The sequence below is a fragment of the Pleurodeles waltl genome, chromosome 8 (assembly GCF_031143425.1).
Source record: "Pleurodeles waltl isolate 20211129_DDA chromosome 8, aPleWal1.hap1.20221129, whole genome shotgun sequence".
Lineage (NCBI taxonomy): Eukaryota > Metazoa > Chordata > Amphibia > Caudata > Salamandridae > Pleurodeles > Pleurodeles waltl.
In genome coordinates this window covers 988,398,710-988,422,431 of record NC_090447.1, presented here as the reverse complement: position 1 = coordinate 988,422,431, position 23,722 = coordinate 988,398,710, and the positions used below count along the sequence as shown (strand labels likewise).

Below are 23,722 nucleotides of genomic sequence, written 5' to 3'. Positions count from 1 at the left end.
ACTGCCCTGCATGTCGCAGTACCACATGGTGGTTGTGCTGTCCATCAGGAGCTGGACCAGCTTTCCCCTTGATGGATCATTTTGTATGTAGCGCCATAAGATTTATATGGTGTCTTTTCTCTACCGGAGACCAAAAGGACCTGAATTTAAATCCAGGTGAGCAGGTGAGCAGCCCAGCCCAGAGATGATGCATCTGTCAGTACTGTGAGCTAGGGGCTTGGCAGGTATTAGGGCCTCCCACAGGTCAGGTTGTGATCTATCAGCCACCAATGAAGGTCCTGGACTGCCTTGTCTGAGATACAGATGTTTTCCAAGAGGAAACCCCAGCACTGAGCAGACTGCAGGCAGGAGTTCCAATACAGAGCTCACATGCAAAAGGGCATGGGGAACCAGAGGAATGCATGAGGTGAAAAGATCAGAAAACCTCAGAACCATCACATCGGAACACGACGGATCTAGAAAGATCAGGATCATAACCTGAATGTCCCAGACTAGCTGTGCAGAGAGAAAGGCCTTGAAAGTTGCTGAGTCCAGGACAGCCCCAACTAAATTAAATTGTGTGCACTGGATGCAAATGGGACTTCGGCTTAATGAGAACACCATTCTGGGTAGCTGGGAGACTTTTTCTGCAAGTGGTCATTGACAGACTTCAACAATTTAGTTTACAGAAGCCAAGATACAGAAATATGTGTATACCTGACATGTGAAGATGGGCCACAACCACTGCCATCACCTTCGTAAATATAAAGAGGAGAGGTCGAAGGAAAGGATGGCAAACTTGAAGTGTGCTGATCCTGCCTTAAACTGAAGGAGGTGTTCGTAGGACAGCAGGTCAGGCAGATTAATAAATGTGCCCTGCAAGTCGAAAGACTCTATCCAGTTCCCTTGATCTGGGGCAGAGACGACCTGGACTACAGTAAAGTCCCTTTGGCCAAAAGTGACTAGCCTTCCTGGGGGAGGATGAATACATGATGAGCTTTAGTCTGAATAGGGATAAGAGGAATGGGAATGATAGGACATAACATATGTCAGAACTCAAGGGTCTTAGATAATTACAAGCTAGCTGAGTTAAAACATGCCAGGAGACACAGAAAAAAACCTAATATTATATCTGATATTGGCTATGCCCTCTGCCACTGGAGCGACAAAAGGGCTGCATGGGGTGTTGATCAGGCTGTGAGGGTTGCCTTTGGTGGTAAGCCCGGCCACACGAGAACCCTTTGCATTTTCAATATTACTTTTGGAATTGACAAGTTGGCAAAAACAGGCCCAACAAATGGGACTTTCCTTGAAGTGATCAAGGGCAGAATTTGCCTTTTCTCCTAAAAACCTAGGACCATCAAATATATTTGTTATTTTTAGCTAATTTGTTAGTTCAATCAATCAATTAAGGATTTATAAAGCACAGAGAATCACCCATGAGGTTCTCTAGGCGTAGATGTAAGCCAACTGCTTCGTGTTGATCCACTTATTCAAACTGCCATGTATGGAGTCCTTTACGGAACTGCTGGAGAAATTAGGCTGTCCTAAGGCACAGGGGCAGGGTGTTAAAAGCTTTTGCCAATAGGTGTGAGAAGGAGTGCACTCCGCTGTTGCTTCTGCAGATCTGGGGTGAAGTGCCTGCAAGAGAGAGGGTGATGAATTGTAGGTGTCTGGTCGGTTGGTAAAAGGTTATGCGCTTGTTGATGTATGCTGGTCCTTCGTGTGCAGGGTTTTGTATGTGTGGGTCAACATCTTGAACTGGCATCTCTTCTGTATCAGAAGTCAGTGTAGCTTCTTGAGGTAGGGTGTGATGTGCGTCCGTCTATGGAGGTCTGAGGATGAGTCATGCCGCTGAGTTTTCTGTTGTCTGTAGTCTCTTCAGGAGGTGTGCGGTGATCCTTATGTAGAGTGTATTCAAGTAGCTCAACCGGCTAATTATGAGGTATTGTATGATGGTCCTTCTGGTGTTGACCAGGAGACACCTAAAGATCTTACGAAGCATGCATCCAGTGTGGGAGTGGGTGGATGAGACCGCTTTTACCTGTTTCTTCATAGCTAGCTTGCTAGCCAAGATGATATCAAGATTGCGGCCGTGGTCTGTCAAGGCAGGGGGTGGGCCGAGTTTCGCAGGCCACAATGTGTTGTTCCATGGCGAGGTGTTGTTCCCGAAGATGAGGACTTTCGTCTTGCCTGTGTTGAGCTTCAGACAATTTTCCTTTATCTTGTCGGGGACGTTCACAATACATCTGTGGAAGTTGGCTCTGGCAGTGGAGGTGTCACCTGACAGCAAGAGGATCAGCTGGGTGCTGTTGGCAATTACAGTTTACTAAGCACTTGTTCATCTGTGGGAGAATTACTAGGTGAGGTATATGCCGTTAGGGATAAGTATATCTGTTTACAGAGCCAAATTTGGAGTTCTTTCCTAAAGCTGAAGCAATTTGCGTTTAAGAATGTAAGGTTGCAGGAAGATTGTTCAGAGGGAAAGAGCTAGAGAAGGGAATTCATGGCCTCCCATTTCAGGCTTCTTAACTCGAAGCACATCCAGGAGAGAGGATGAAGAAGAATGAAGTTTTCCAACTGGACAGTACTTCTTTAATATTGCTCATTAAAAAAAAAGATGGTCCTTCCCCTAGGATTGCTTTAAAGATAAGGCAAGGGACTTTATATTTAATTATCTGTTCCAGGGGAAGCCAATGAAGTACCCTGAGCAACAGGGCAAAGTGGGGCTCCTTGGTTCTGAACTTAATGTAGTTTGTGAATCAGTTTTCTGGGGAGATAGATGTACAAGGAATTGGCATAGTCAAGTTTCAAAATGACCAAAGACATAGTTACTGTTTTTAAAGCATCATAGAAAAGGTAAAATATATATATATATATATATATATCAAGAGATCACAGCACAAATTTGTGGTTTTAAAGACAGAGTTCCATATATAATGATCCCAAGACACTTTGCCTGACCCATAAAGGATGCCTGCACACCCCTGTGGAACGCATCCATGTGTGATGTTGGATCACTATACTAGTGTCCATGGAGTGACCCAGGCCAACAGTTGTGTCGACTCCAAAAGACAGAAAGAGAGGTGCAGGAAATGCCAACCCACACCCTCCACAAATAAAAACATCAAAAATCACAACAGAGTGAAAAGGCTAGAGGGGAAACCTGCCAAGGTGTATGTCAGGATTGCTACCAATTTGAGTACTGGAGATTTTCCAACCGACATACCAATCTTATTGAAAAAAAAAAAAAAAAAGGTCTCACCCACTAATTGTGGCATGCTTCATCATAGGCAAACTCTCCCCACCCTGGTAAGATGGTACTGCTAGGTGGAAACCTATCAGGGTTGAACCTCTGGTGTAAGCAAGAACCACCAAGCTCTTTGCTTGAGTGCTGGGTCATAAAGGGTGGGTACCCAGTTGCATGTCTATGACACCTCACTAGAGGGCGACTCACTGGCTGAGCAGAGTATGGTGTAGACCAGGTTGCCATCAATCATCTCTTTGAGAGAGCTCATTAAAGGGCAGCAAGACCACGAAGATTCAGACCTAGGCTGCAAGATCTCAGGCACTGTATTTTTTGCCTTGGTTTCAACTACGGGTAACTGAAGGTATACCACTTCAGCAGCTCTGTGGATTACTGCCATAACAGAGGCACTCTCCTCTGTGGGAGACCCAGTAGTAAGTCCAATTCTGTTTTAGGGATAGTATCCAAGCCACAAACATTTGAGAGCCCACATACAGTGCATCTTTATTATAACGAGGGAGGATTAAATTCTCCAACATTCTTATTATCATCACCCAAAGCTCATGTTTGCTTTGGCTCTGCAGTCAGCACCTGTGGAGCCAGGTCTTTGCATTAGGGGTCAGGAGTGACACGGGTGTGAAATATGGGACGGAACCACCAGGGGGCAGGCAGGAGGCCAATGGGATGGGCCACTGGTGGGTTCGGCCCTGTCAGCAAAAGTTCAACTGGGGTACCCAGTGGATCCATGGGTCCCAAAATCGCTCTAGAAGGACCCAGAATAATTTGAAACAATTCAGTTGGAGCTTAGGCAAGTTGAAGGACTCCACTTCAGACACTTGGAACACAATCTTAGTTTCTTGTGCTCTGCAATGAACAGCTTTGCCTTGTGCTCCACAACGGTCTTCAAATGCAGCTGGGTGCATTTTTCATGCTAAGACTCGAGACACCAGACAGACATCATACAGGTCTGTAACAAACATGTTTCCCACAGTTACAGCACAGTTTGAAGCTGTAGACATCATGGGTGATATTCCAGCACCGCACTATCATCAAAGAAAGAGGATTTTGGAGTTGGCAAAATACAAAAAAAAGTTTTGGGAGCAAAGCTCAGGCTCCGCATTGAAGGGTGAGTAAAGACTGGAAATGACATCAGCAATCAGCATGTGGGGATGGCACTTACATACAGCTCTGTGCCATCACTTCGAGGTGGCACAATGCCGCAACAGATTTCGACGGAGCAACTTATCACTGCACAGGAGCAACTGCTAAAAGAAAGTCCCAGATACATTAGCATCTGAGTCAATTCAAAAGGTGAGGAATCTCCAGTCAGAAGCATTCATCAGAATTTAAGCATACATGGCAGGGTGCTTAAAAGCTGTTTGCTGTGAAATTTAGAGACTACAGCTTTTATCCTGCCTTTGAACTTGACCAAATTCTGTGTTCCTGTGCAAACACTTGTTTTAGGTTAGTCTCAAGTCCCCATTGTGCCTTATGTTGCCTTCCAACTTGATCAAATTCTGTGTTCCTGCACAAACACTTGTTTTAGTGTTAGTCTCAAATTCCCCTTTGTGCCAAAGTGAGGAACCGTTGGAGTCGTTTTACAACTAAGTTTCCTTCATAGTCGGGTTGTGATGAAGAATTCACTAAAGAATGAGGGTAAAGAATCTATTTTGCTAAACAATGGTGAAGCCAACAAATGTCCCTATAGATCCTGGCAAGCCATGTGCATGCCAATCACCGGAAGCCAAATTGCAGAGTAGTCCTTTCTGCTTTAAAGGCCTGGTCTCTCATCTAAGACAGACAAAAGTACTGGCACCTGCAAGAGGCTGTGAGTCGTGTCACTGTAGGAATCAATAACATAACTAGTTGTATCCACAGTGCTGTGCTGTATAGGCCACTTCTTTCCCAACTTTGATGCTGGTGTGGGGAGGGTGACTGGTGGGGTATTCTTTATGAAGCTCTTTCTGCAAATGGTTCAACATTCTCAAGACCACCCTGGATGAAAAAAGCCAACATTACTGTGGTATACAATATACTAGCCCGACTTTCGAGTATCAGTAGTTTATGGGAGGTATTGTAATATGTACAGTGAACACAAGAATATCAATGCTGGAGGTCTGTAGAGAACCACTTTCATTGAACATCCACTATTCGGTACAAAGGGTGGTGAGAATTTGGATCCAACAAGAAATAAAGGTCTTTGTATTCGGACAAAAAGGTGCATGCTTTCTTGGCAAAATATAACACTACGGTCAATGCTAGACACATTAGGAGGCTGGATCAAGAACAGATTTAGAACAGCACTGTCCACAAGTAGGCGGTCAGGAAATTGATATAGCGTTATGGTAATACAAATAATTAAAACTATAGAGAAGTTGTTAGCAGAAATATATTCCTTGGCCTCTTACATGCTTCCATTCTACCATGGTAGCCAGGAATAAATAGAACTAGGGTCAAATCAAATTTCTATGAATACTTACGAACCTACTTGAGAAGTCTTGAAGGTAAATATGCAAGCTCAGGTATGGACGATCATAGTCAACATTTGTCCATACTACCTTCTGTGTTTTACTACATTACCTTATTTCAATATACTTTTTTTTTTTTTTTTAAATATGCCAGTGTCCCTCCTCCCCCACTCCTGACTAAAACCGTAGCCCCTGCTTAGTAGTGCAAAGGGTTCAGCCTGCACAAGGTGTGCAATTTAATTTAAGGGTTAACTTAGCCAATGCAAATGTGCATTTGCTGAGTGTGTTTTAACATGAAGACTTCACTAGCATAGCGCTGCAAAGGACTTACAAAGTAAGCAAGCTATATTGCCAGTGTTTACTCTTTCCCTAATTAGTCAAACAGGGATAGGACCAGTCCCTGGAGGAACAGGGCACTCTGACATGTTAGGCATAAATACATCACAGTTAAAGACAGAAGCATCTATTAGATAGTTTGAAACACTGAGTAGGTTTCAAGGAACAGGAAGAGAATGCGTTGGGATATATCAAAAACAAACAAAGAGTCACGTCACTGGAGATTGTAGCCAACCAGGATGAGCACACAAGTCTACCCACTGGATCTAGGACAATGAGAAGGCTGTATAAGCTGGCATATGTAAGACTTCGACACAGAATAGAGCATACTGCTCTGCATGTCTTAAAAAGCTGTCTGTCTACCGTATGCCGGTTGTGAACGCCAGCAAGGGGGTTCCAGAATAGCTCCACAGGGACGCAAGAGACATTGTATTGTCTGCTCTCTCAAAGTAATGATTGTTTCTTTAAACTCCTGTAAATGGTATAAAATATCAACTATGCTTCTTTGATAGTACTGCTATTCAATGAATTACTAAATATTATCAATTAAATTACATTAACACTGCATTTGGTTTGGGGTTTGTTTCCACAGTCATTCTTACTTGCCTGCATTCAAAGATCATGTTGGAGGTAGGTGTTGCTACCCGAGAACACCTGTCCAAGACAACCCGTTTTTTGCTTGATCTTTATTTGTGCTAAGTAAATATTTACAGCTTGTTACTCAAGTGTTGCAATACTTTTCAAGTAGGATACACCTGCTTATTAAATTATTTGGATCACATCAAGTAGTTTAAGAAAAGATGCTTCAAAAACTATAAAATTACCATGGTTTCCTGTTTCTGCCAGCATTACATTATTCTGGTATTTATAGTACCATACTGGGTTTTAGTTGAAGTTTTGAATACTTGCATAGAACATAAGGGTCTATTTTAGCAGACTACAAATTAGCAGTCTTACCTTTGATCCTTATTTTATCTTTGCCTCTTTACACATCTTAGCAACTTTCAACATGCACGATTTGTATTTTGGAAAATACATTCTTTAAATATCAGATATTTTACATAATCTATTTGAGACTGAAAGCTTCTGAAATAGAAACGTGTGTATGTTAAACATGGCAACAGTTCAAATAGACCAGTAATTAGTAGTTCACCTACATAGTGGAAAAATAACTAAAAAGGGAATGTACTGACGTTTTGAGAGCATTTATGTACTGGAACGTGTATTACAGTGCAATGACAAACCTGGGATGTAATGAGTCGGAAAACTCTTAGCGTTTCTGCTTCACAATTCCGTTGCTGAGCCACACTTGCAGAGATCTGGCCAGCAATTTTGATGCTTTCCCCATCCTTCCAGCCAAGAACTTTCACTTGTCGAACTCTCAGTGTGTTTTCAGGACCTTTCAATTCTATTTTGATAATGTGATTGTCTCCCCCAGGGAGTTCGCTTGTGATCCATCCAATGTGTCTAGAATCCAGGTCCACCTAAAGTAAATCAATATCAATAGAGGTTTAGTCGAGGAGCAGCAAACTGTAATATATAAAATGCAACGTGGCTGCTGCAGTCTGTTAGATTCAATAGTACATGAAAGAAGATGACAGAAGATGACATTTATTGTCACAGAGGAAAATATTTGCCATTGTTTGCCCATGCTGTGGGTGTCCCACCACGTCATACAAGTCTAAACATAATCCTCATTCAAATGCTTCCTTAAATGAAGAAACTACCTACCCGTACTGTTGTTTTTCTCCTTCTTCTGATTAAACATTTGAAATATTAACATAAGTTGTGTTGAACCCAAAAAATATATTTCTTTAGACAAACTGAGCAGTAAGAGACATCATAAAACGTAGAATCATTTAGGACCAGCACTACCAAAAATGTTGTTTCTCTATGTGCACATGTGTGAAAACAAGCGTCCTTATTCGCCCTGACAATTTCTTTAACAAAGGTATGCAGGAGAGTACTGGAATTCAGGATACAGGCTAACGTGTTTTCAGAATTAACAGAATATCAGACAGGTTACTGCAAAATAAGAAAATTACAGAATATTTATCAGACACATTGTAACTGGAAGAAGAGAAAATTATTTACCTAATCAACAGATTTTATGAAAATTCTGTATCGTTCCCGGTGAACCTTAATATAAAAGGACACACTAAAAGGCAGCATATAATAAATGTTTATCAATAAAATACTATATGACTGAATTGACATACTTGGCGATTGTGATGAAATTGAATACGGATACCAAATGTTTGGGAGGATGACATCAACTTATGTTCTGCTGCCTGAACTCTAGAATATGGCATACAACGGATAAACACACAATATGTGTTTTCATTGATCCTGAGCTGAAGTAGCATAGCCACAAAGAAAGGTATCTTCTTTAATCTATAATAATGAGAAGCCTGAACCTGCAGTAATGTATTGGTTCGAAGCAAGACTCAACAAGATGAGAGAAACAAATACATTCAGGTCTTATAACACAACACTGTATTGCTGCAGGTGTTTGTTATTAAAAACTTCGATAAGCTGCTAAACAATATGGGCCTTAAAGAAAAATGCATATTTAAAAGAACAACTGAACCAAAAGATGATCTTTAATTACAATAAAAGAACAAATGACCAACCTTTGGTAAGGCTCTTCCTGCTGGATACTCTGGTTAAACAGAGATTACTAACCTTGGAATACCTTTGTGGTGCCAGACTAGACCAAGAATGCTTTTGCCAGCAATGCTCCCACGTGCCCTTATGTGGCACCATGAGGCTGTTTGTTGACTCCACCTGTGCCGAAAGTGAAAGAGCAGAGTCGCATACAAGTGCCACACCTGTGCCTGATATTGGTTTCTTGATAGTTTCTTTCCACATTCCCAGACGTGGAATGTGAACAATCTGTAGTAACAGTGTGGAGATTCCTAACTTGGGACCTTTTTAGAAGGTAAAAGGAGGCCACTCCATAGAACGTAGAGGTGGAAGAGCATTGATAAATCTGCGGTTAGCTAGATTATCCACCAGAATTTGTTGTTTCGATGGATACTTCTAACCACAGATTACTCATCTTAGGATAGATACCAAAGTAGTACTCTTCCCTATGTCGAGGGTCTGTGAAGTGGATTCAGGCCAAAAGTCTGGCAGGACAGAGTGGGCGAAATTTGCAGAACCTGTTTTCAAAATAGTGGTAATTTGTGCATTGACATCTACTTCACAACATGCAGATGTTAAGGACAGGCACTTTGCAAGCCAACATAGTGGGAGCAACCTTTACTCAGGTGAAATGGGCTCTAAGACCCAACAATGGCTACTTCATGGCCAGTGTGTAGCAGATCTTAATGCAGAGGAGTATCTACCTTAACAGGGTCCTCTTCTGCACAGCCTTCCCTTTCTTCACCTAGTTGGAGACCACAAATAGCTGATCGTCCACAAGGTGTTCCTTTGTACGTTCAATGTAGAAGCTTAAAGCCCTTTTGGAGTACATCCAAGGGAGCCTCTGCTCCTCTTTTGAGGGGCAAAAGGGGGGAAAGAACGCAGGCAGTGTGATGGATTGTCCAACATGAGAGTCATGATTTTTGGCGAGAATGTCATCCGAGTCCTCAACACTAACTTGTCAAGGAAAAAGATATATGGGGGTTGTACTTGAAAGTGCCTGGTGTGCACTCACAAGATTAGCTGATGTAATCGCAATGCAGAAGAGGTATTTAAAATCAGGAGATGCAATGATCAACTATGTCTCGGCTTGAAGGATTTAGCCAAAGTAAAGAATTAACCATGAGCGTCACATGCATAAAACAACAAACAATGTTTTTGTGCTACAACAGCACCAATAACAAAACATAATCAACCATCTCAAAAGATTGTTCTGCTGAAAACCAACATCCGTTTGGGAAATGTATTATCACCCACCCTCGAAGGCTCAGGCGTAAGGTGTTTTGGTTTATTTGTAAGCTTTGGTAGGTATGAGCCCCTCTAACAGAAGTTAAACAAGTGGGATTCTTAAAAGTACAGCTAAATCCATTTATTTGTAAGCATGACAATAATGATAAAATTTCAATCGGAAGCTCGGCAACTAATGCAGATGTCTAGCGTTGCAACTAAATATTTACAGAATCTACAGAAAGTATCTGTCGAGAAACACGACCTTGATAATGAGTACATTGAACACCTTTAATATTTCTAAGGCTCATGGTTATTAGTGCATGGAAACCTATTTTTGTTTCAATGGCCTCCATCTAAGAATTCTTGGCTTAACCTAATTTCTAAAGTTCATGACTTGAGGGGTAGAGCAGAGAGAGACTATGGCACAAATAAGCAGGAATTATTGCAGATCGCATAGAGGATAAGAGGTGGTGATCAATAAGAAATAGAAGAGGCAGATGCCACTGAAGTAAGACGACAGGTGGAGGGCAGGGTATATTAATGGATACCCCCACACAAAGGACGAAAGATGGCAAGAAACAGTGGAAGCAGAATGCCCAAGAAAGACAGTGAACACGAGGGACCTCCTATACTTGCTGCAGTTTGCAGTCAGGTCTACAGTAGCAATGACTCTTAATGTAACAGTTCTGTCACATCTAGAAAAGAAAAAAACACTTTTGCAATGATCCTGTTTCTGACCCTACCTCCTGTATCTTTTATTCACCTGTGTTGTCCCATCATACAATAAAAGAGCATCAGTGTGTTAGGGATCACTAAGCACTACACACAAACTAACATTAAGTTTTTTTTAGGAAGTAAGATCTTGAGGGAGACCTCCAGGCTCTAAGGCATAAATGGTCTTGGGATATAGGTCAGGATATCACTGACAAAGACTAGGCCCTTGTATTAAAATACCTCACTAAAGTCTCCAGAAACCCAAAGCTCTTCCTGCAGCAATTCCACTTCTTAGATAAAGCCTACTTCACCCCCAAAGAAACTAGGTCTAATTCATTGCCGGTTCCCTTCAAACTGTTCCATATATAGCACTGATGATGCTAGTTTTCCCCACATTGTCTGTTCTTGGCAGATGGTACAGACCTTCGGAGAAGTAGAAATATCCCATCTCAAGTAAAAACAGGCCATTCTACCTTACTGAAATCAAAAACGCTGTCTCCTGGGCTTATTTTCCCATCCTAAGAAGGTAAAGATGGGTACCTGGTTTACTAATTTAGCCCTCACGCTAGTAAAAAGGTCCATACCTACTAATTGGAAATCACCCGCAGAACCGAACATCCTGCAACTGACAGGACTAGTGAAATATTGGGCGCAGACCCGAATCATGGACAACTGCAGAGGCCTAAGAACATCCCAACACACAGTCAGGAAGCTATTCTCACACATTTTCTGGGCCCTGAAGATACCAATTGGGATAACAGTCCTGGCGCGATCCAAACAAAAGCTTCACAGAGTTCCACCATGGGAAGCCCTTGAGTATGCCTGGCTCCGGTAAGACCTGCCCCTCTGAAACCTCAACCCAGAGCAAATGTGCTGTTCCCGCCCTCGCACTAGCAGGCAGAACATACTCGCTCACCACACTACAATGGGACGGATTAGCATACAACCAGACGAGTCCCGATATCCTCTGTCACCCACCCTCCCCACTTCTCCCTCAGCCCAGATATCCCAACAAGCATATACCATCCTCCTGAACCAAGAGAGACACTAGTGACTGCGATTGCCCTAAATGGACCCCAACTAACAGTTCCTAGCTGGTCTGTTAAAATCTATTGTATCTTGATGAATGCATGTATTGCTGTACACTGCTTATAAAAATGCAAAGAGGTTTTTTTTAAAGCAAATTTGCATTAAAATATCAGAATCTAAAACAGAAGCAAGTGATATTTACCTGCTTTATTCTGCAGAGGTCTTCCACCACTTTGCCCGTCAAGAAGGACATTGAGGTTACCTTGTTCTAGATAGACAAATATTCAAGAGAATCAATTCTCAAACATTAGCAAGAGATTGAACAAACACTAATGCAATGGGTTTTAAGTGTAGCCAACAAAGGAATTATTGTACATTATGTTCAGAGTTGTTTTGATTAAATTGCATTTAGTATGATGCTGAGACTAATCTGTAGTCAAAGTTGCCAATCACTGGCTACAAGTTCATGCATTCTTTACCAATAAATTATTTGTGCTTCTGTCAAGTTTCAGCCATAATTTTTTTCATACCACATTGAACGACAGAAAATGGAGCTAAACAGACAGTAATGAACTTTGTGTTACATATGCATACATGTCAGTGGAGTCAGTGAGTATCTATTGTATAATTTCTTATTTCCACTGTCGCGCTAGAGATGGACAAAGATAACCCCTTAAAGAATGCATAGACATATAACATTTAGAGATCTAGAGCTGTTCTGCAATACTGGTGAGAGTGATGGCTTTAACTTTGGGAATCTCTGAAAGTGCTTTTTTTTGGTGTAGGCATTTAAAGTAGCTGGTAAACATATTGAGTGTTTGGCACAATCGACGTGGGCCTCTCACAAAGAGAAAATGGCCGAAAGAAACAAGCACATTAGGAACTTTTGATTGACAAAGTAATCATCACATACTTGCAACTATATTCTGAATCACATTCTCTTCCAGTTGTAAAACCACACCATTTCACATTAATTCTCTAAAACAGCCTACAACGTATATAGATCGCCACTGTTTCAAGTGTAAATTATCTGATAAAATGAATTGATGGGCCACCAAAGTTCAGACATTGTTTCTCTTTATTCAAAGAAACACACATAAGGGTGAATTTTACCATAAAGTCGAGGAACATATGATGTTCACTGTATCGTCATGACTTGGAACTGCTAGAGAATGTCAAACAGATGTTGAAAACAACAACCTTTACATAAATCACTTGCTAATGAAAATCCACTATAGCTCAATGGCATAAACAAGAACTCTAGCTACCTGACTCAAAGTACTCAATTCATCTACCTCTCAAGGATGTATGATTGAGTTAGCCTCATCAGGACTTGAGCATGGGACTTAAAAGTTGCACAGTGACTACAACAGTACACTTGCATACTCAGCCAATAAATACTGTACATATATATGTATATATACATGTATAAACATATACACACACACACACACATATATCTATACACAGACATATTTATTCACATACAAACATTTTACATGTTTGGGCATTTTTATTGCATGCATGCAAGCTACTTGCATTCAGTAATGCTCTGTCTGGTGGATACTCTAGCCAGTTGCAGATTCCTTACCTTCAGATTAATGGTGCCAGACCAGATACGGAAGCTTTTCACAGTAGTGCTTTTGCACCAGTAGGTGGCACATTACAGGTCTGCACGGACTTTGATCTGACCCAGGTGTCGATATAGGCACTAACTCTGTGCACTAATGTTGTTTTTTTTCTGGACTCTACCTGTGCCCTTGGACGTGGAACCCAAAATGTAATCAAAGGTACCAGAATGCAGATCTCTTGACTGGGACCTTATAAGAGACCATTCCACAGAATGGAGGGGGGCAGTGAGGAATCTGAGGTTAGATGGAGTATCCTCCAAAAAGAGCTTTACCAAAGGCAAGTTACATGTTCTTCTGAAGGATTCTTCTAACAGCAGTTTCCCCACTTTCAGAATACATAACACAGCAGCACCATCTAAGGTGCAGGGTCTGTGTAATGGGCTCCACTAAAAAGTCCTGAAGGACTGAATGAGACAAATGACCCTCTAATTGGACCTGACCATTAAAGCAGTAATGCTCGGTAACTGTGCACTGACTCCCATGTCACACTCTGACAATAATTCCGAACTGACACTACATATGCCAATACAGTGACAACAACCTTTGCCCTTGTAATGAGCTGGCAATTGTTTTGAGGGCTGCTGTTTGGCCAATGCATAGCAGATCTTAATGCAGAGGACTATCCACTTGGGCAAAGTCTTTTTCTGCACCACCTTGTCTTTCTTCACCTAGAGAACTCAACAAAGAGCTGAGCGTCCAATCGATGGTCTCTGGTGTGACCAATGGAAAAGCTTGAAGTTATTTTGTGGTCCAGCCGATGGAATCTCTTCCCCTCTTCCAAGGGGTGAGGTGGAGAAAAATCCTTGGTAAAAACCTTGGGAGAGTGATGGATTGCGCAACGTGAAAAGGAAGAAGTTAGTCTGTGAAAAAGGGGGAGAAAGGCAGTTGCACCAGAGGGCCTGAAGCTCACTCACTCGGTGGGCTGAAGTAACTATGATGAGGAAAACTGTTTTCAGAGTGAGGAGATGCAACAATCAAATTTGCATAGGTTTAAATTGAGACCATATCAGCAAAATCTGAAGAAATGATCAAGGGTATGGGGCAAATGAGAAAGAGAAGCAGAAAATTCCATGTCAGCTGAAATGCATTCCGCCAAGGCTCCCTGCAATGGAAACTGGAGATCACAGAACTACGAGCAATGTGCATTCTCACGAGTGGTGAAAAGGTCATCAATAGGTGTGACGGCACTAATGGCAGGCACGATGATGACCACTTGGGGTGCTGGCTCTCGAGTTCAGGAAGGCTCCTAGGCAACCATCCAGATGCAGAGAACTTGAACAAAGACCATAAGCTCCAGAGCTTCTCGGCCAAGAATGTGAGATGCAAGCCTCTCTGCTTGTTCACATACCACATCACATTTGTCCTGCCTGACTGGATCTGGACCACTTGATTCCAAAGGGAAGGAAGAAAGGCCTTCAGGGCCAGGCGCATCACCCACTAATCAAGCTGACTGATGTACAGAGTTTCTTAGTTCAGAGACCAGAGGCCTTTTATGTCCAGATTGTGCACACCACCAAAAAGTGGGGGTACCCATCACCACTGTAGCTCCTGCTGGTGGTAGGCAAAAGGACTTCTCACATAGCAGGTTCTCCTTTCCCAACCATCAAAAGAGAAATGCTGTGGTGGCTTGGGAGATCCGAATGATGTCCATCAAATTTCACCCATGATTGAACCCTTGTAAGCAGAGGCGTCAATGGAGAACCCTCATACACGTGCATGCACGACTGATCAACAGAATGCAGGAAGCCAGCAGACCTAGCAGGTGAAGAATCTTCAGGACTGGGACTCAACCTCCCTCACAAAACATCAGAATCATATCCTGAAATGCCCAAATCCACTGGGCAGGAAGGAAGGCTGAGATGTCATATCCAGTACTGCCCCTAAAAATAGGAGCTCTTGCAAGGACTCGAGGTGAGACTTGTTGAGAGTGATGGAGAAACCCATGGCGAATAACATAGATTCAGGTGGTCTTACAGCACACGAGGAGAGCACACTTATCAGCCAATCATCCAGGTATGAGATATGGACACCCACTTACCTGCACATATTTGCCACAACCATTCACATCACCATGGTTAAGAAACTGGCTGCTAAACTTAATTCAAATGTGGTAATAGATGGAGTCTACTATGAAACATAGGTGCTTCATGTGCAACTTCAGGGTAAGTAAATGGAAATACACATCCTGCAAGTCAAGGGACACCATTCAGCTTCCAAATCCTTCGCCAGAAGCACATACGCCAGAACCAGCATCTTGAATTCCTCCCTGTGAAGCAAGGAATTGAAGACCTTGAGCTACAGGATGGAAAGCAGACTACTGTCCTTCTTGGGAACAAGGAAGTACTGGGAGTAACATCTTTGCCCAAGTGCCTGCTCTAGAAATAACTCCACTGCTCCTTTCGGCAGAAGTCTCATGACCTACTGCTGGAGGTTGTGGGTATGGAATGGTTGGAGGGACTGAGCAGGGAAAATGTTTGGAGGGAGAAGGTGATCTGATGGAAAGCAAGGGTATAGTCCCTTTCTACAATCTATAAGACACACTGGTCGGCCGTAATGGCCTTTCAGGCCTTTAGATGGGACATTGCCCTTACCCCACCATTCAAACAGGTTTCTTTGTGGGAAACAAACAAATTACTTACCTTTGGTAACAATTTATCTGGAAGAGACATATTCTAGTTGCAGATTCCTTATCTCAGAATTTCCCCAAGCATCAGACTGGATCCGGAGATTTTTCTTCGAGCAGTACCCTTGCGTGACGTCCAGTGGCATCAGTCGACTCTGCGTGCGTTATTGGCGTCGTGGTTGCTGCAATGACGTCGCAGTCGTATGTAGGCGCCACTGCAGCACGCTGACGTCAGTTTCTTTTCATGAATTTTCACACCAGTAGTGCAGAGCCATGAAGAACACTGAGAATGCTGTACCAGAACTAGGAACCTGAAAAGGGAATCCTTGTTCCTAGAAATCAGTTTACAGTGAGGGGAGGATGGGTGGGTCAGTAAGGAATCTGCAACTAGAATGTGTCCCTACCAGATAAATTGCTACTACAAGTGACTTGTTCATCTGATAAGAGACTTCTAGCTGCAGATTCCTTACCTTGGAATAGATACCCAAGCAATACTATCCTCGGAGGTGGGCAGCGAACCAAGAGCATACTAGAAAGTCCTGCAGGACCGAACGGCCAAAGTAGCCGTCTCTGCGGACCTGACTGTCCAGGCAATAATTTTTAGTGAATGTGTGCAGGGATGCCCGCGTTGCTGCCTGACAGATATCCAATACAGTAACTCTGCGTACTAATGCTGTGGTGGCAGCAGTTGCTCTGGTGGAGTTAGCACGCAAGCCCTCAGGGGGCTGCTTCTTTGCCAAAGCGCAGCACATTTTGATGCAGAGCAGTATGCATCGCAAGATGGTATGCTTCTGCACCATCTTCCCTTTTGTCGCACACCCACATATCCAACAAAAAGTTGATTGTCCACCCAGAATTCACTAGTGCAATTGAGTTGGAACGCCAATGCTCTTTTTGGATCCAGACAGTGGAGTCTCTCCTCTTCATGAGAGGGATGTGGGGGTGCGTAAATAGTAGGCAAAGTGATAGATTGGCCTATGTGAAAAGGCGTAACACCCTTAGGAAAGAAGGAGACCCTTGTACGGAGCACCACTTTGTCAGGTTGGACAGACAAAAATGGTGGTTTGAAGGAAAGAGCTTGAAGATCATTCGCTCTGTGAGCAGAGGTGATGGCAATAAGAAAAGCAGCCTTGATTGTTAGGAGCCGCAGGGGACAATTGTGTAGCGGCTCAAAAGGAGCACCCAATAGTTAAGTTAGGACCAGGTTCAAGTCCCAATGGGGCATATGAACGGGGTAGGAAGGAAAAAAATGGGTGAGTCCCTTAAGTAACCTTCCAACAATGGGGGACTTGAATAAGAAAGGTTGATCTGGCAATTGAAGAAAGGCTGACGTGGTCAATGAGTAACCTTTAAGGGTGCCCAAAGCAGAGCCCTGCTGGGCCAAAGAAAAAATGAACAGAACCTCAGAGAGAGGTGCAGAAAGAGGATCAACAGACTTGTTGGTGCACCACGCCACAAATTTATGCCAACGACAGACGTATAACTTTTTGGTGGAGGGATGCCTGGCTGCCAGAACAACATCACAGACCTCGGCAGAAGGTCAAGAGCTGTCTACTGCCATCGCCCAATCTCCATGCAAAAAGGTGAAGATTGGACAGGTTCGGGTGGAGAAATGTCCCCCTGCTGCTGCGACAGAAGATCCTCCCAAAGGAGCAGTCTAATCGGAGGATCTGTAACCATGCTCAGTAGCTCTGGATGCCATACTCTGTGCCCAGTCCGGAGCCAAAAGAATTACCTAGCAAAGGCCTAGGTTGGGTGTCATTCACGTAGCTGACATACTCCACTAGTCTTTGCACTTGACGCTTTGAGCACACCGGAATAGCCGTAGTCTGAGGCAGAGATATAGTAAGAAGGCCAGTACATGTGTTGACATTAGTGTTTGTGACATCAGTAGTCAGGCTACTGGGTTAAGCCACGGGAAACTATGTGGATCCAGCAGGCGCCAAGAGCATGCACTGCTACAGATATCTGGGGAAGACTGCCTTGAGCAAGTACCCAGCAGTGGTATCCCAGCCAGAGACCTTCGGCCCCGCAAACTCATCATAAAAATTCCATGCGTTTCTGAGAAGCACCATCAATGCCTGCATGAAGGTAAATGACTGCACTGTGTCAGTACCGGAAACTCCAGATATGCATGGAGGCCCTGGGGCATATACCCCTTTGGAGCGGGAGCCCATTACTAAGCCAGAGTTATGTCCAGCAACTCTGTCACAGGAGACTCTATAGGCAGAGGAGAGAGTCAAGAAGATCTACTTCCAGAGATAGAATAGCATCTATATGTAGAGCCATCTCACCTACACCTCTTCTCATGTTTCATTTGATTACTCTTATAAGATTTAGAAGAGGATAATGTATGAAACACCAAAGTAGATCTGGTGAGCAACCAGTGACAAACACAGCATTAATTGCTTGCCCACCATACACAACTTCTCCTGCTCCTTGATAACATCTAGGTGCAGAAGACTGCGCTGCTTGCAGGACTTGAACTGTGATCTGCCCCACAGCATTAAAAGCAGATCTCACAAAGGTCTGAAATAGTCACTATCCATGGCAGGAGTGGTAGGGTTTAAACCCTGATTTTATAGGTAGTGACATTTCTCTAGCAGTGCTAAATGATAACAATTTTGTGAGAAAAAGTCTAAGTCAGCAGCTCGAGAACAACACTGGGTGCCAAAAAAAGGAACTTGCATCAAAGCAATGGGGTAGTGTTTTGTGGCGTCAGTGATGTCATGTTCGGGCACAAACAGATGACCACATGAAGCTGACAAAACCTTCTGGTGCAGGAGAACCTTAAAAGTTTCCGGATCTAGTCTGGCACCTGGCAATATTGAGAATGTGAGGATTTTGCAGGTAGAAGTATCCATCAAAATCTGAGAGAAACTGTGGGAAAGTAGCCTCTTTCTAGCATGGTTACCCCCCATGTTTTGCCTGTTTGTCAGTGTGTTTGACTGTGTTCACTGGGATCCTCCTAACCAGGACCCCAGTGGTTATGGTCTCTCCTGTAAATTTTGGTAACTGTACTTTTTTCTTCACACATTTGGCATACTGGTCCCCCATGTAAGTCCCTGGTATTTGGTACCCCAGTACCTAGGGTACTGGGGTACCAGGGGATCCGTATGGGCTGCAGCAGTTATTCTGCCACCCACAGGAAGCCCATGCAAAGGGTTCAGCAGGCCTGCCATTGCAGTCTGCGTGAAAGGGGTGCATGCACCCGTTTTTACTACCAAGTTACTTCACCAAGTCACTGTAAGTCACCCCTATGACAGGCTCTCCAGTTCCATTTTCCTGGACTTCGTGAGTGCGGGGACGTCATTTTATGGGTGTACTGGACATAGGTCACTATCTATGCCCAGCTACATAATGGTAACTCCGAACCTAGGCATGGTTGGTATCAAACATGTCGGAATCATACCCCAAAACTGTTGCAAGTATTGGAAGTATGATTCCATGCACTCTGGGGCTCCTTAGAGGACCCCCAGCATTGCTACCACCAGTCTTACAGGGTTTTACGGGCAACCCAAGCTGCTGCCACCCCTCAGACAGGTTTCTGCTCTCCTGCTGCTTGATCTGATCAAGCTCAGGAAGGCAGAACAAAGGTTTTCCTATGGGAGAGGGAGGTAACACCCTCTCCCTTTGGAAATAGTTTTGACTGGCTTGAGAGGGGTAGCCTCACTGGTATGCTTTGAAGGGCACATTTGGTGCCCTCTGTGCAAAAACCAGTCCACACCGGTTCAGGGACCCCCTGTCCCTGCTCTGGCATGAAACTTGACAATGGAAAGGGGAGCGACCACTCCCCTGTCCATAACCACCCCACGGGTCGTGTTCAGAACTCCTCCAGAGGGTCCCTGGATTATGCCATCTTGTTTCCAAGATTCTGGCAGCAACAGAGTGCCCAGGCCAGGCAGGTGACGTCAGAGGCATCTCCTGATAGGTGGTCACCTGGAAAGGTGACCAAGCCCACTCTCTGGGCTATTTGGGGTCTTCCTCTGGGTTGGATCCTCAGATTCAGCTTGCAAGACTTCAGCAGGATTCCTCTGCAACCTGGACCCTCCAGGAATTAACAATCTGCATCCTCGAAAAAGACTCTTATTGCAACATTGTTTCCACTGCTCCTTCCAGCTTCTACATTTCCCCAGCTGTGCCTTCTCTGCGGGGGGAAAGTTTTTAGTCCGCAAAGAAGCAATCTCCCTTGGAGTGAAGGAATCACTCCCCTGCAACTGCAGGCACCTACAGCAACGATGACCGGCTGCGTGGATCTCCTCTCATCCTGAACTGCGTGGATCCTGCATCACGGGTGGTGGTCCGGAATAGTCCTTTTTGTCCTCTATGGCAGCTGTCCAACTTTGGTGGAGGTAATCCCTTGCCTTCCCACGCAGGATGTTGTACCCCCATGCACAACATCTCTTGCAGCTTCAAAGGCTTGTTTGCACCTCCTCCAAGGGAACTTCAGGCTACATGCAGCTCCAGCCCCCAGCACTCTTTCCTGAGACGCCAAACCTGCTGCATCTTTCTCCTGCGGTGTGGGATCCCTTTCTGTAGTGCAGAGTGGGCTCCTGCACATTCTGTGTCCCTGTCCTGTGGGACTCCTGTTGGTGTTGCCTCCGCTCCTGTGGGTCTTCTGTGTCACACAGGGTCCCCTGTGACTCCCCCTCCAGGGTTGAGTCCACCTGGGCCTTGCTGATCCCCGGCAGCACCACTTTTCCACTAATCGTGAATTTGCCTTTGCCAAAGCTTGTTGGTGGAATTATTGCACCAACACCCATCTGCAATCTTCACTCCAGCATGAGACATCTTCTGCATCCATCAGGAACTCTTCTCCGACTCCAGGGCTGCAGTGCTGAACGGTTCTTCCTAACTGTCGGCCAACTCCTGCAAGTACAGCTCGGTGGGTAGTAGCTCCTACTCCTCCCTGGACACCACTGTGACTTTTGGACTTGGTCCCCTCTCTCCACAGGTCTTCATCTCCGGTAACCCACCACTGGTTTCTGGCAGTCTTGTCTGGGTGTCTTGAGATACGATCTGAACCGACGCTTCAGACCACGGTCAACTACACAATAGTTGGGATATTTCATTTTTATACCGTGACTCCGGTATTACCGTTTTTTCCTTTGAGTGTATCCCATGATTTATTGTTTTGTATCATATTCCAAGAATTTGTGTGTCCAGACTAGAAATTCCAGTGTTTATGCTTACACATTTACCTTGTTGTAGACTTGGTCTATTGTATTCTGGATCGATGGACCCTATGTGAACATGACGTATTTGCAGACTCATTTATTTGCATCACACATCAGGTATAGAAATTTATGTTGGGCAACCTTACGATTGGGAGCACGGGGTGTTCACGATGTGCTTACAGTATTTGGTTTATTGCGTCTTTTTCTTTTGCATTTGGACTTCCTATATCCTTCTATGTGACATTTCTGTGGGGAGACACACGGTCAGTTTTTGTTTACTCTTTACGGGTTATAAGGTTTTAAGCGGATATTTGTTGATTCTTCTAATGCCCCAGGATCAGGGATTACTTTATTGATTCACTAACATCTCCTGTGTGTATATAGTTAATATAGTTTTTATGTATTATTGATAAGTTTGGACAGGAACTCTTTGTACTTGTTAAGCGTTCAGGTAGGGCTAATGTAGCTTCTTACTTTTGTGTTTCCATTCTTCTTTTTCTTTATAATCATTCACTCTTACTATAATTTTGTCCTCTTTATTTGGGACTTTTGGGCGCATTTACCCAGTTGGGTATTTGAGCAATTTGGTTTTCAAATTTTTATTATGTATTTATATTTCCAGCCCTGAAGAAGTCGTTGGGGTTATTTGCCCATGACGAAACACGTGTTGGCTTGGAAGAACAAGTGTTTGGACTGTTGTGAAGACTTCACTCAAACTATGTGGAATGGACTACACATTTAAAACTGTTCAGATTTGGAGTGTTTATCTTTGTGCTATATCTCTGACTTGGTCTTGTAATTTGCATTCACTTGTTAAGAGTGCCTCACACTTTTGTTTCACGGTCAACTACACAATAAGGCTTACCATGACCATTTTCCCAAGATATATACCTTGAAATCATCATTGACTTGTCTTTATGGATTGTTTCTGCGCCAGATGGCTTAAACACCGATCTACACATCAATTGCGAATACCTAGGGTACTGGGGTACCAGGGGATCCGTATGGGCTGCAGCAGTTATTCTGCCACCCACAGGAAGCCCATGCAAAGGGTTCAGCAGGCCTGCCATTGCAGTCTGCGTGAAAGGGGTGCATGCACCCGTTTTTACTACCAAGTTACTTCACCAAGTCACTGTAAGTCACCCCTATGACAGGCTCTCCAGTTCCATTTTCCTGGACTTCGTGAGTGCGGGGACGTCATTTTATGGGTGTACTGGACATAGGTCACTATCTATGCCCAGCTACATAATGGTAACTCCGAACCTAGGCATGGTTGGTATCAAACATGTCGGAATCATACCCCAAAACTGTTGCAAGTATTGGAAGTATGATTCCATGCACTCTGGGGCTCCTTAGAGGACCCCCAGCATTGCTACCACCAGTCTTACAGGGTTTTACGGGCAACCCAAGCTGCTGCCACCCCTCAGACAGGTTTCTGCTCTCCTGCTGCTTGATCTGATCAAGCTCAGGAAGGCAGAACAAAGGTTTTCCTATGGGAGAGGGAGGTAACACCCTCTCCCTTTGGAAATAGTTGTGACTGGCTTGAGAGGGGTAGCCTCACTGGTATGCTTTGAAGGGCACATTTGGTGCCCTCTGTGCAAAAACCAGTCCACACCGGTTCAGGGACCCCCTGTCCCTGCTCTGGCATGAAACTTGACAATGGAAAGGGGAGCGACCACTCCCCTGTCCATAACCACCCCACGGGTCGTGTTCAGAACTCCTCCAGAGGGTCCCTGGATTATGCCATCTTGTTTCCAAGATTCTGGCAGCAACAGAGTGCCCAGGCCAGGCAGGTGACGTCAGAGGCATCTCCTGATAGGTGGTCACCTGGAAAGGTGACCAAGCCCACTCTCTGGGCTATTTGGGGTCTTCCTCTGGGTTGGATCCTCAGATTCAGCTTGCAAGACTTCAGCAGGATTCCTCTGCAACCTGGACCCTCCAGGAATTAACAATCTGCATCCTCGAAAAAGACTCTTATTGCAACATTGTTTCCACTGCTCCTTCCAGCTTCTACATTTCCCCAGCTGTGCCTTCTCTGCGGGGGGCAAGTTTTTAGTCCGCAAAGAAGCAATCTCCCTTAGAGTGAAGGAATCACTCCCCTGCAACTGCAGGCACCTACAGCAACGATGACCGGCTGCGTGGATCTCCTCTCATCCTGAACTGCGTGGATCCTGCATCACGGGTGGTGGTCCGGAATAGTCCTTTTTGTCCTCTATGGCAGCTGTCCAACTTTGGTGGAGGTAATCCCTTGCCTTCCCACGCAGGATGTTGTACCCCCATGCACAACATCTCTTGCAGCTTCAAAGGCTTGTTTGCACCTCCTCCAAGGGAACTTCAGGCTACATGCAGCTCCAGCCCCCAGCACTCTTTCCTGAGACGCCAAACCTGCTGCATCTTTCTCCTGCGGTGTGGGATCCCTTTCTGTAGTGCAGAGTGGGCTCCTGCACATTCTGTGTCCCTGTCCTGTGGGACTCCTGTTGGTGTTGCCTCCGCTCCTGTGGGTCTTCTGTGTCACACAGGGTCCCCTGTGACTCCCCCTCCAGGGTTGAGTCCACCTGGGCCTTGCTGATCCCCGGCAGCACCACTTTTCCACTAATCGTGAATTTGCCTTTGCCAAAGCTTGTTGGTGGAATTATTGCACC

The 23,722-nt window shown here is 44.4% G+C and overlaps 1 protein-coding gene across 17 annotated transcripts in view; it reads right to left on the bottom strand.

The window, feature by feature from the left end:
• The window catches only part of MYCBP2 (MYC binding protein 2), a 1,769,078-nt gene that overhangs the window by 242,585 nt on the left and 1,502,771 nt on the right, over positions 1–23,722 (bottom strand). For all 17 annotated transcript variants that reach the window (XM_069205243.1, XM_069205245.1, XM_069205247.1 and 14 more), the window contains 2 exons: positions 11,852–11,917; positions 7,275–7,514 (listed from right to left, as the gene is read on the bottom strand). In XM_069205243.1, coding sequence (XP_069061344.1) covers positions 7,275–7,514; positions 11,852–11,917 — 306 coding nt within the window. The remainder of the gene's footprint in view (positions 1–7,274; positions 7,515–11,851; positions 11,918–23,722) is intronic.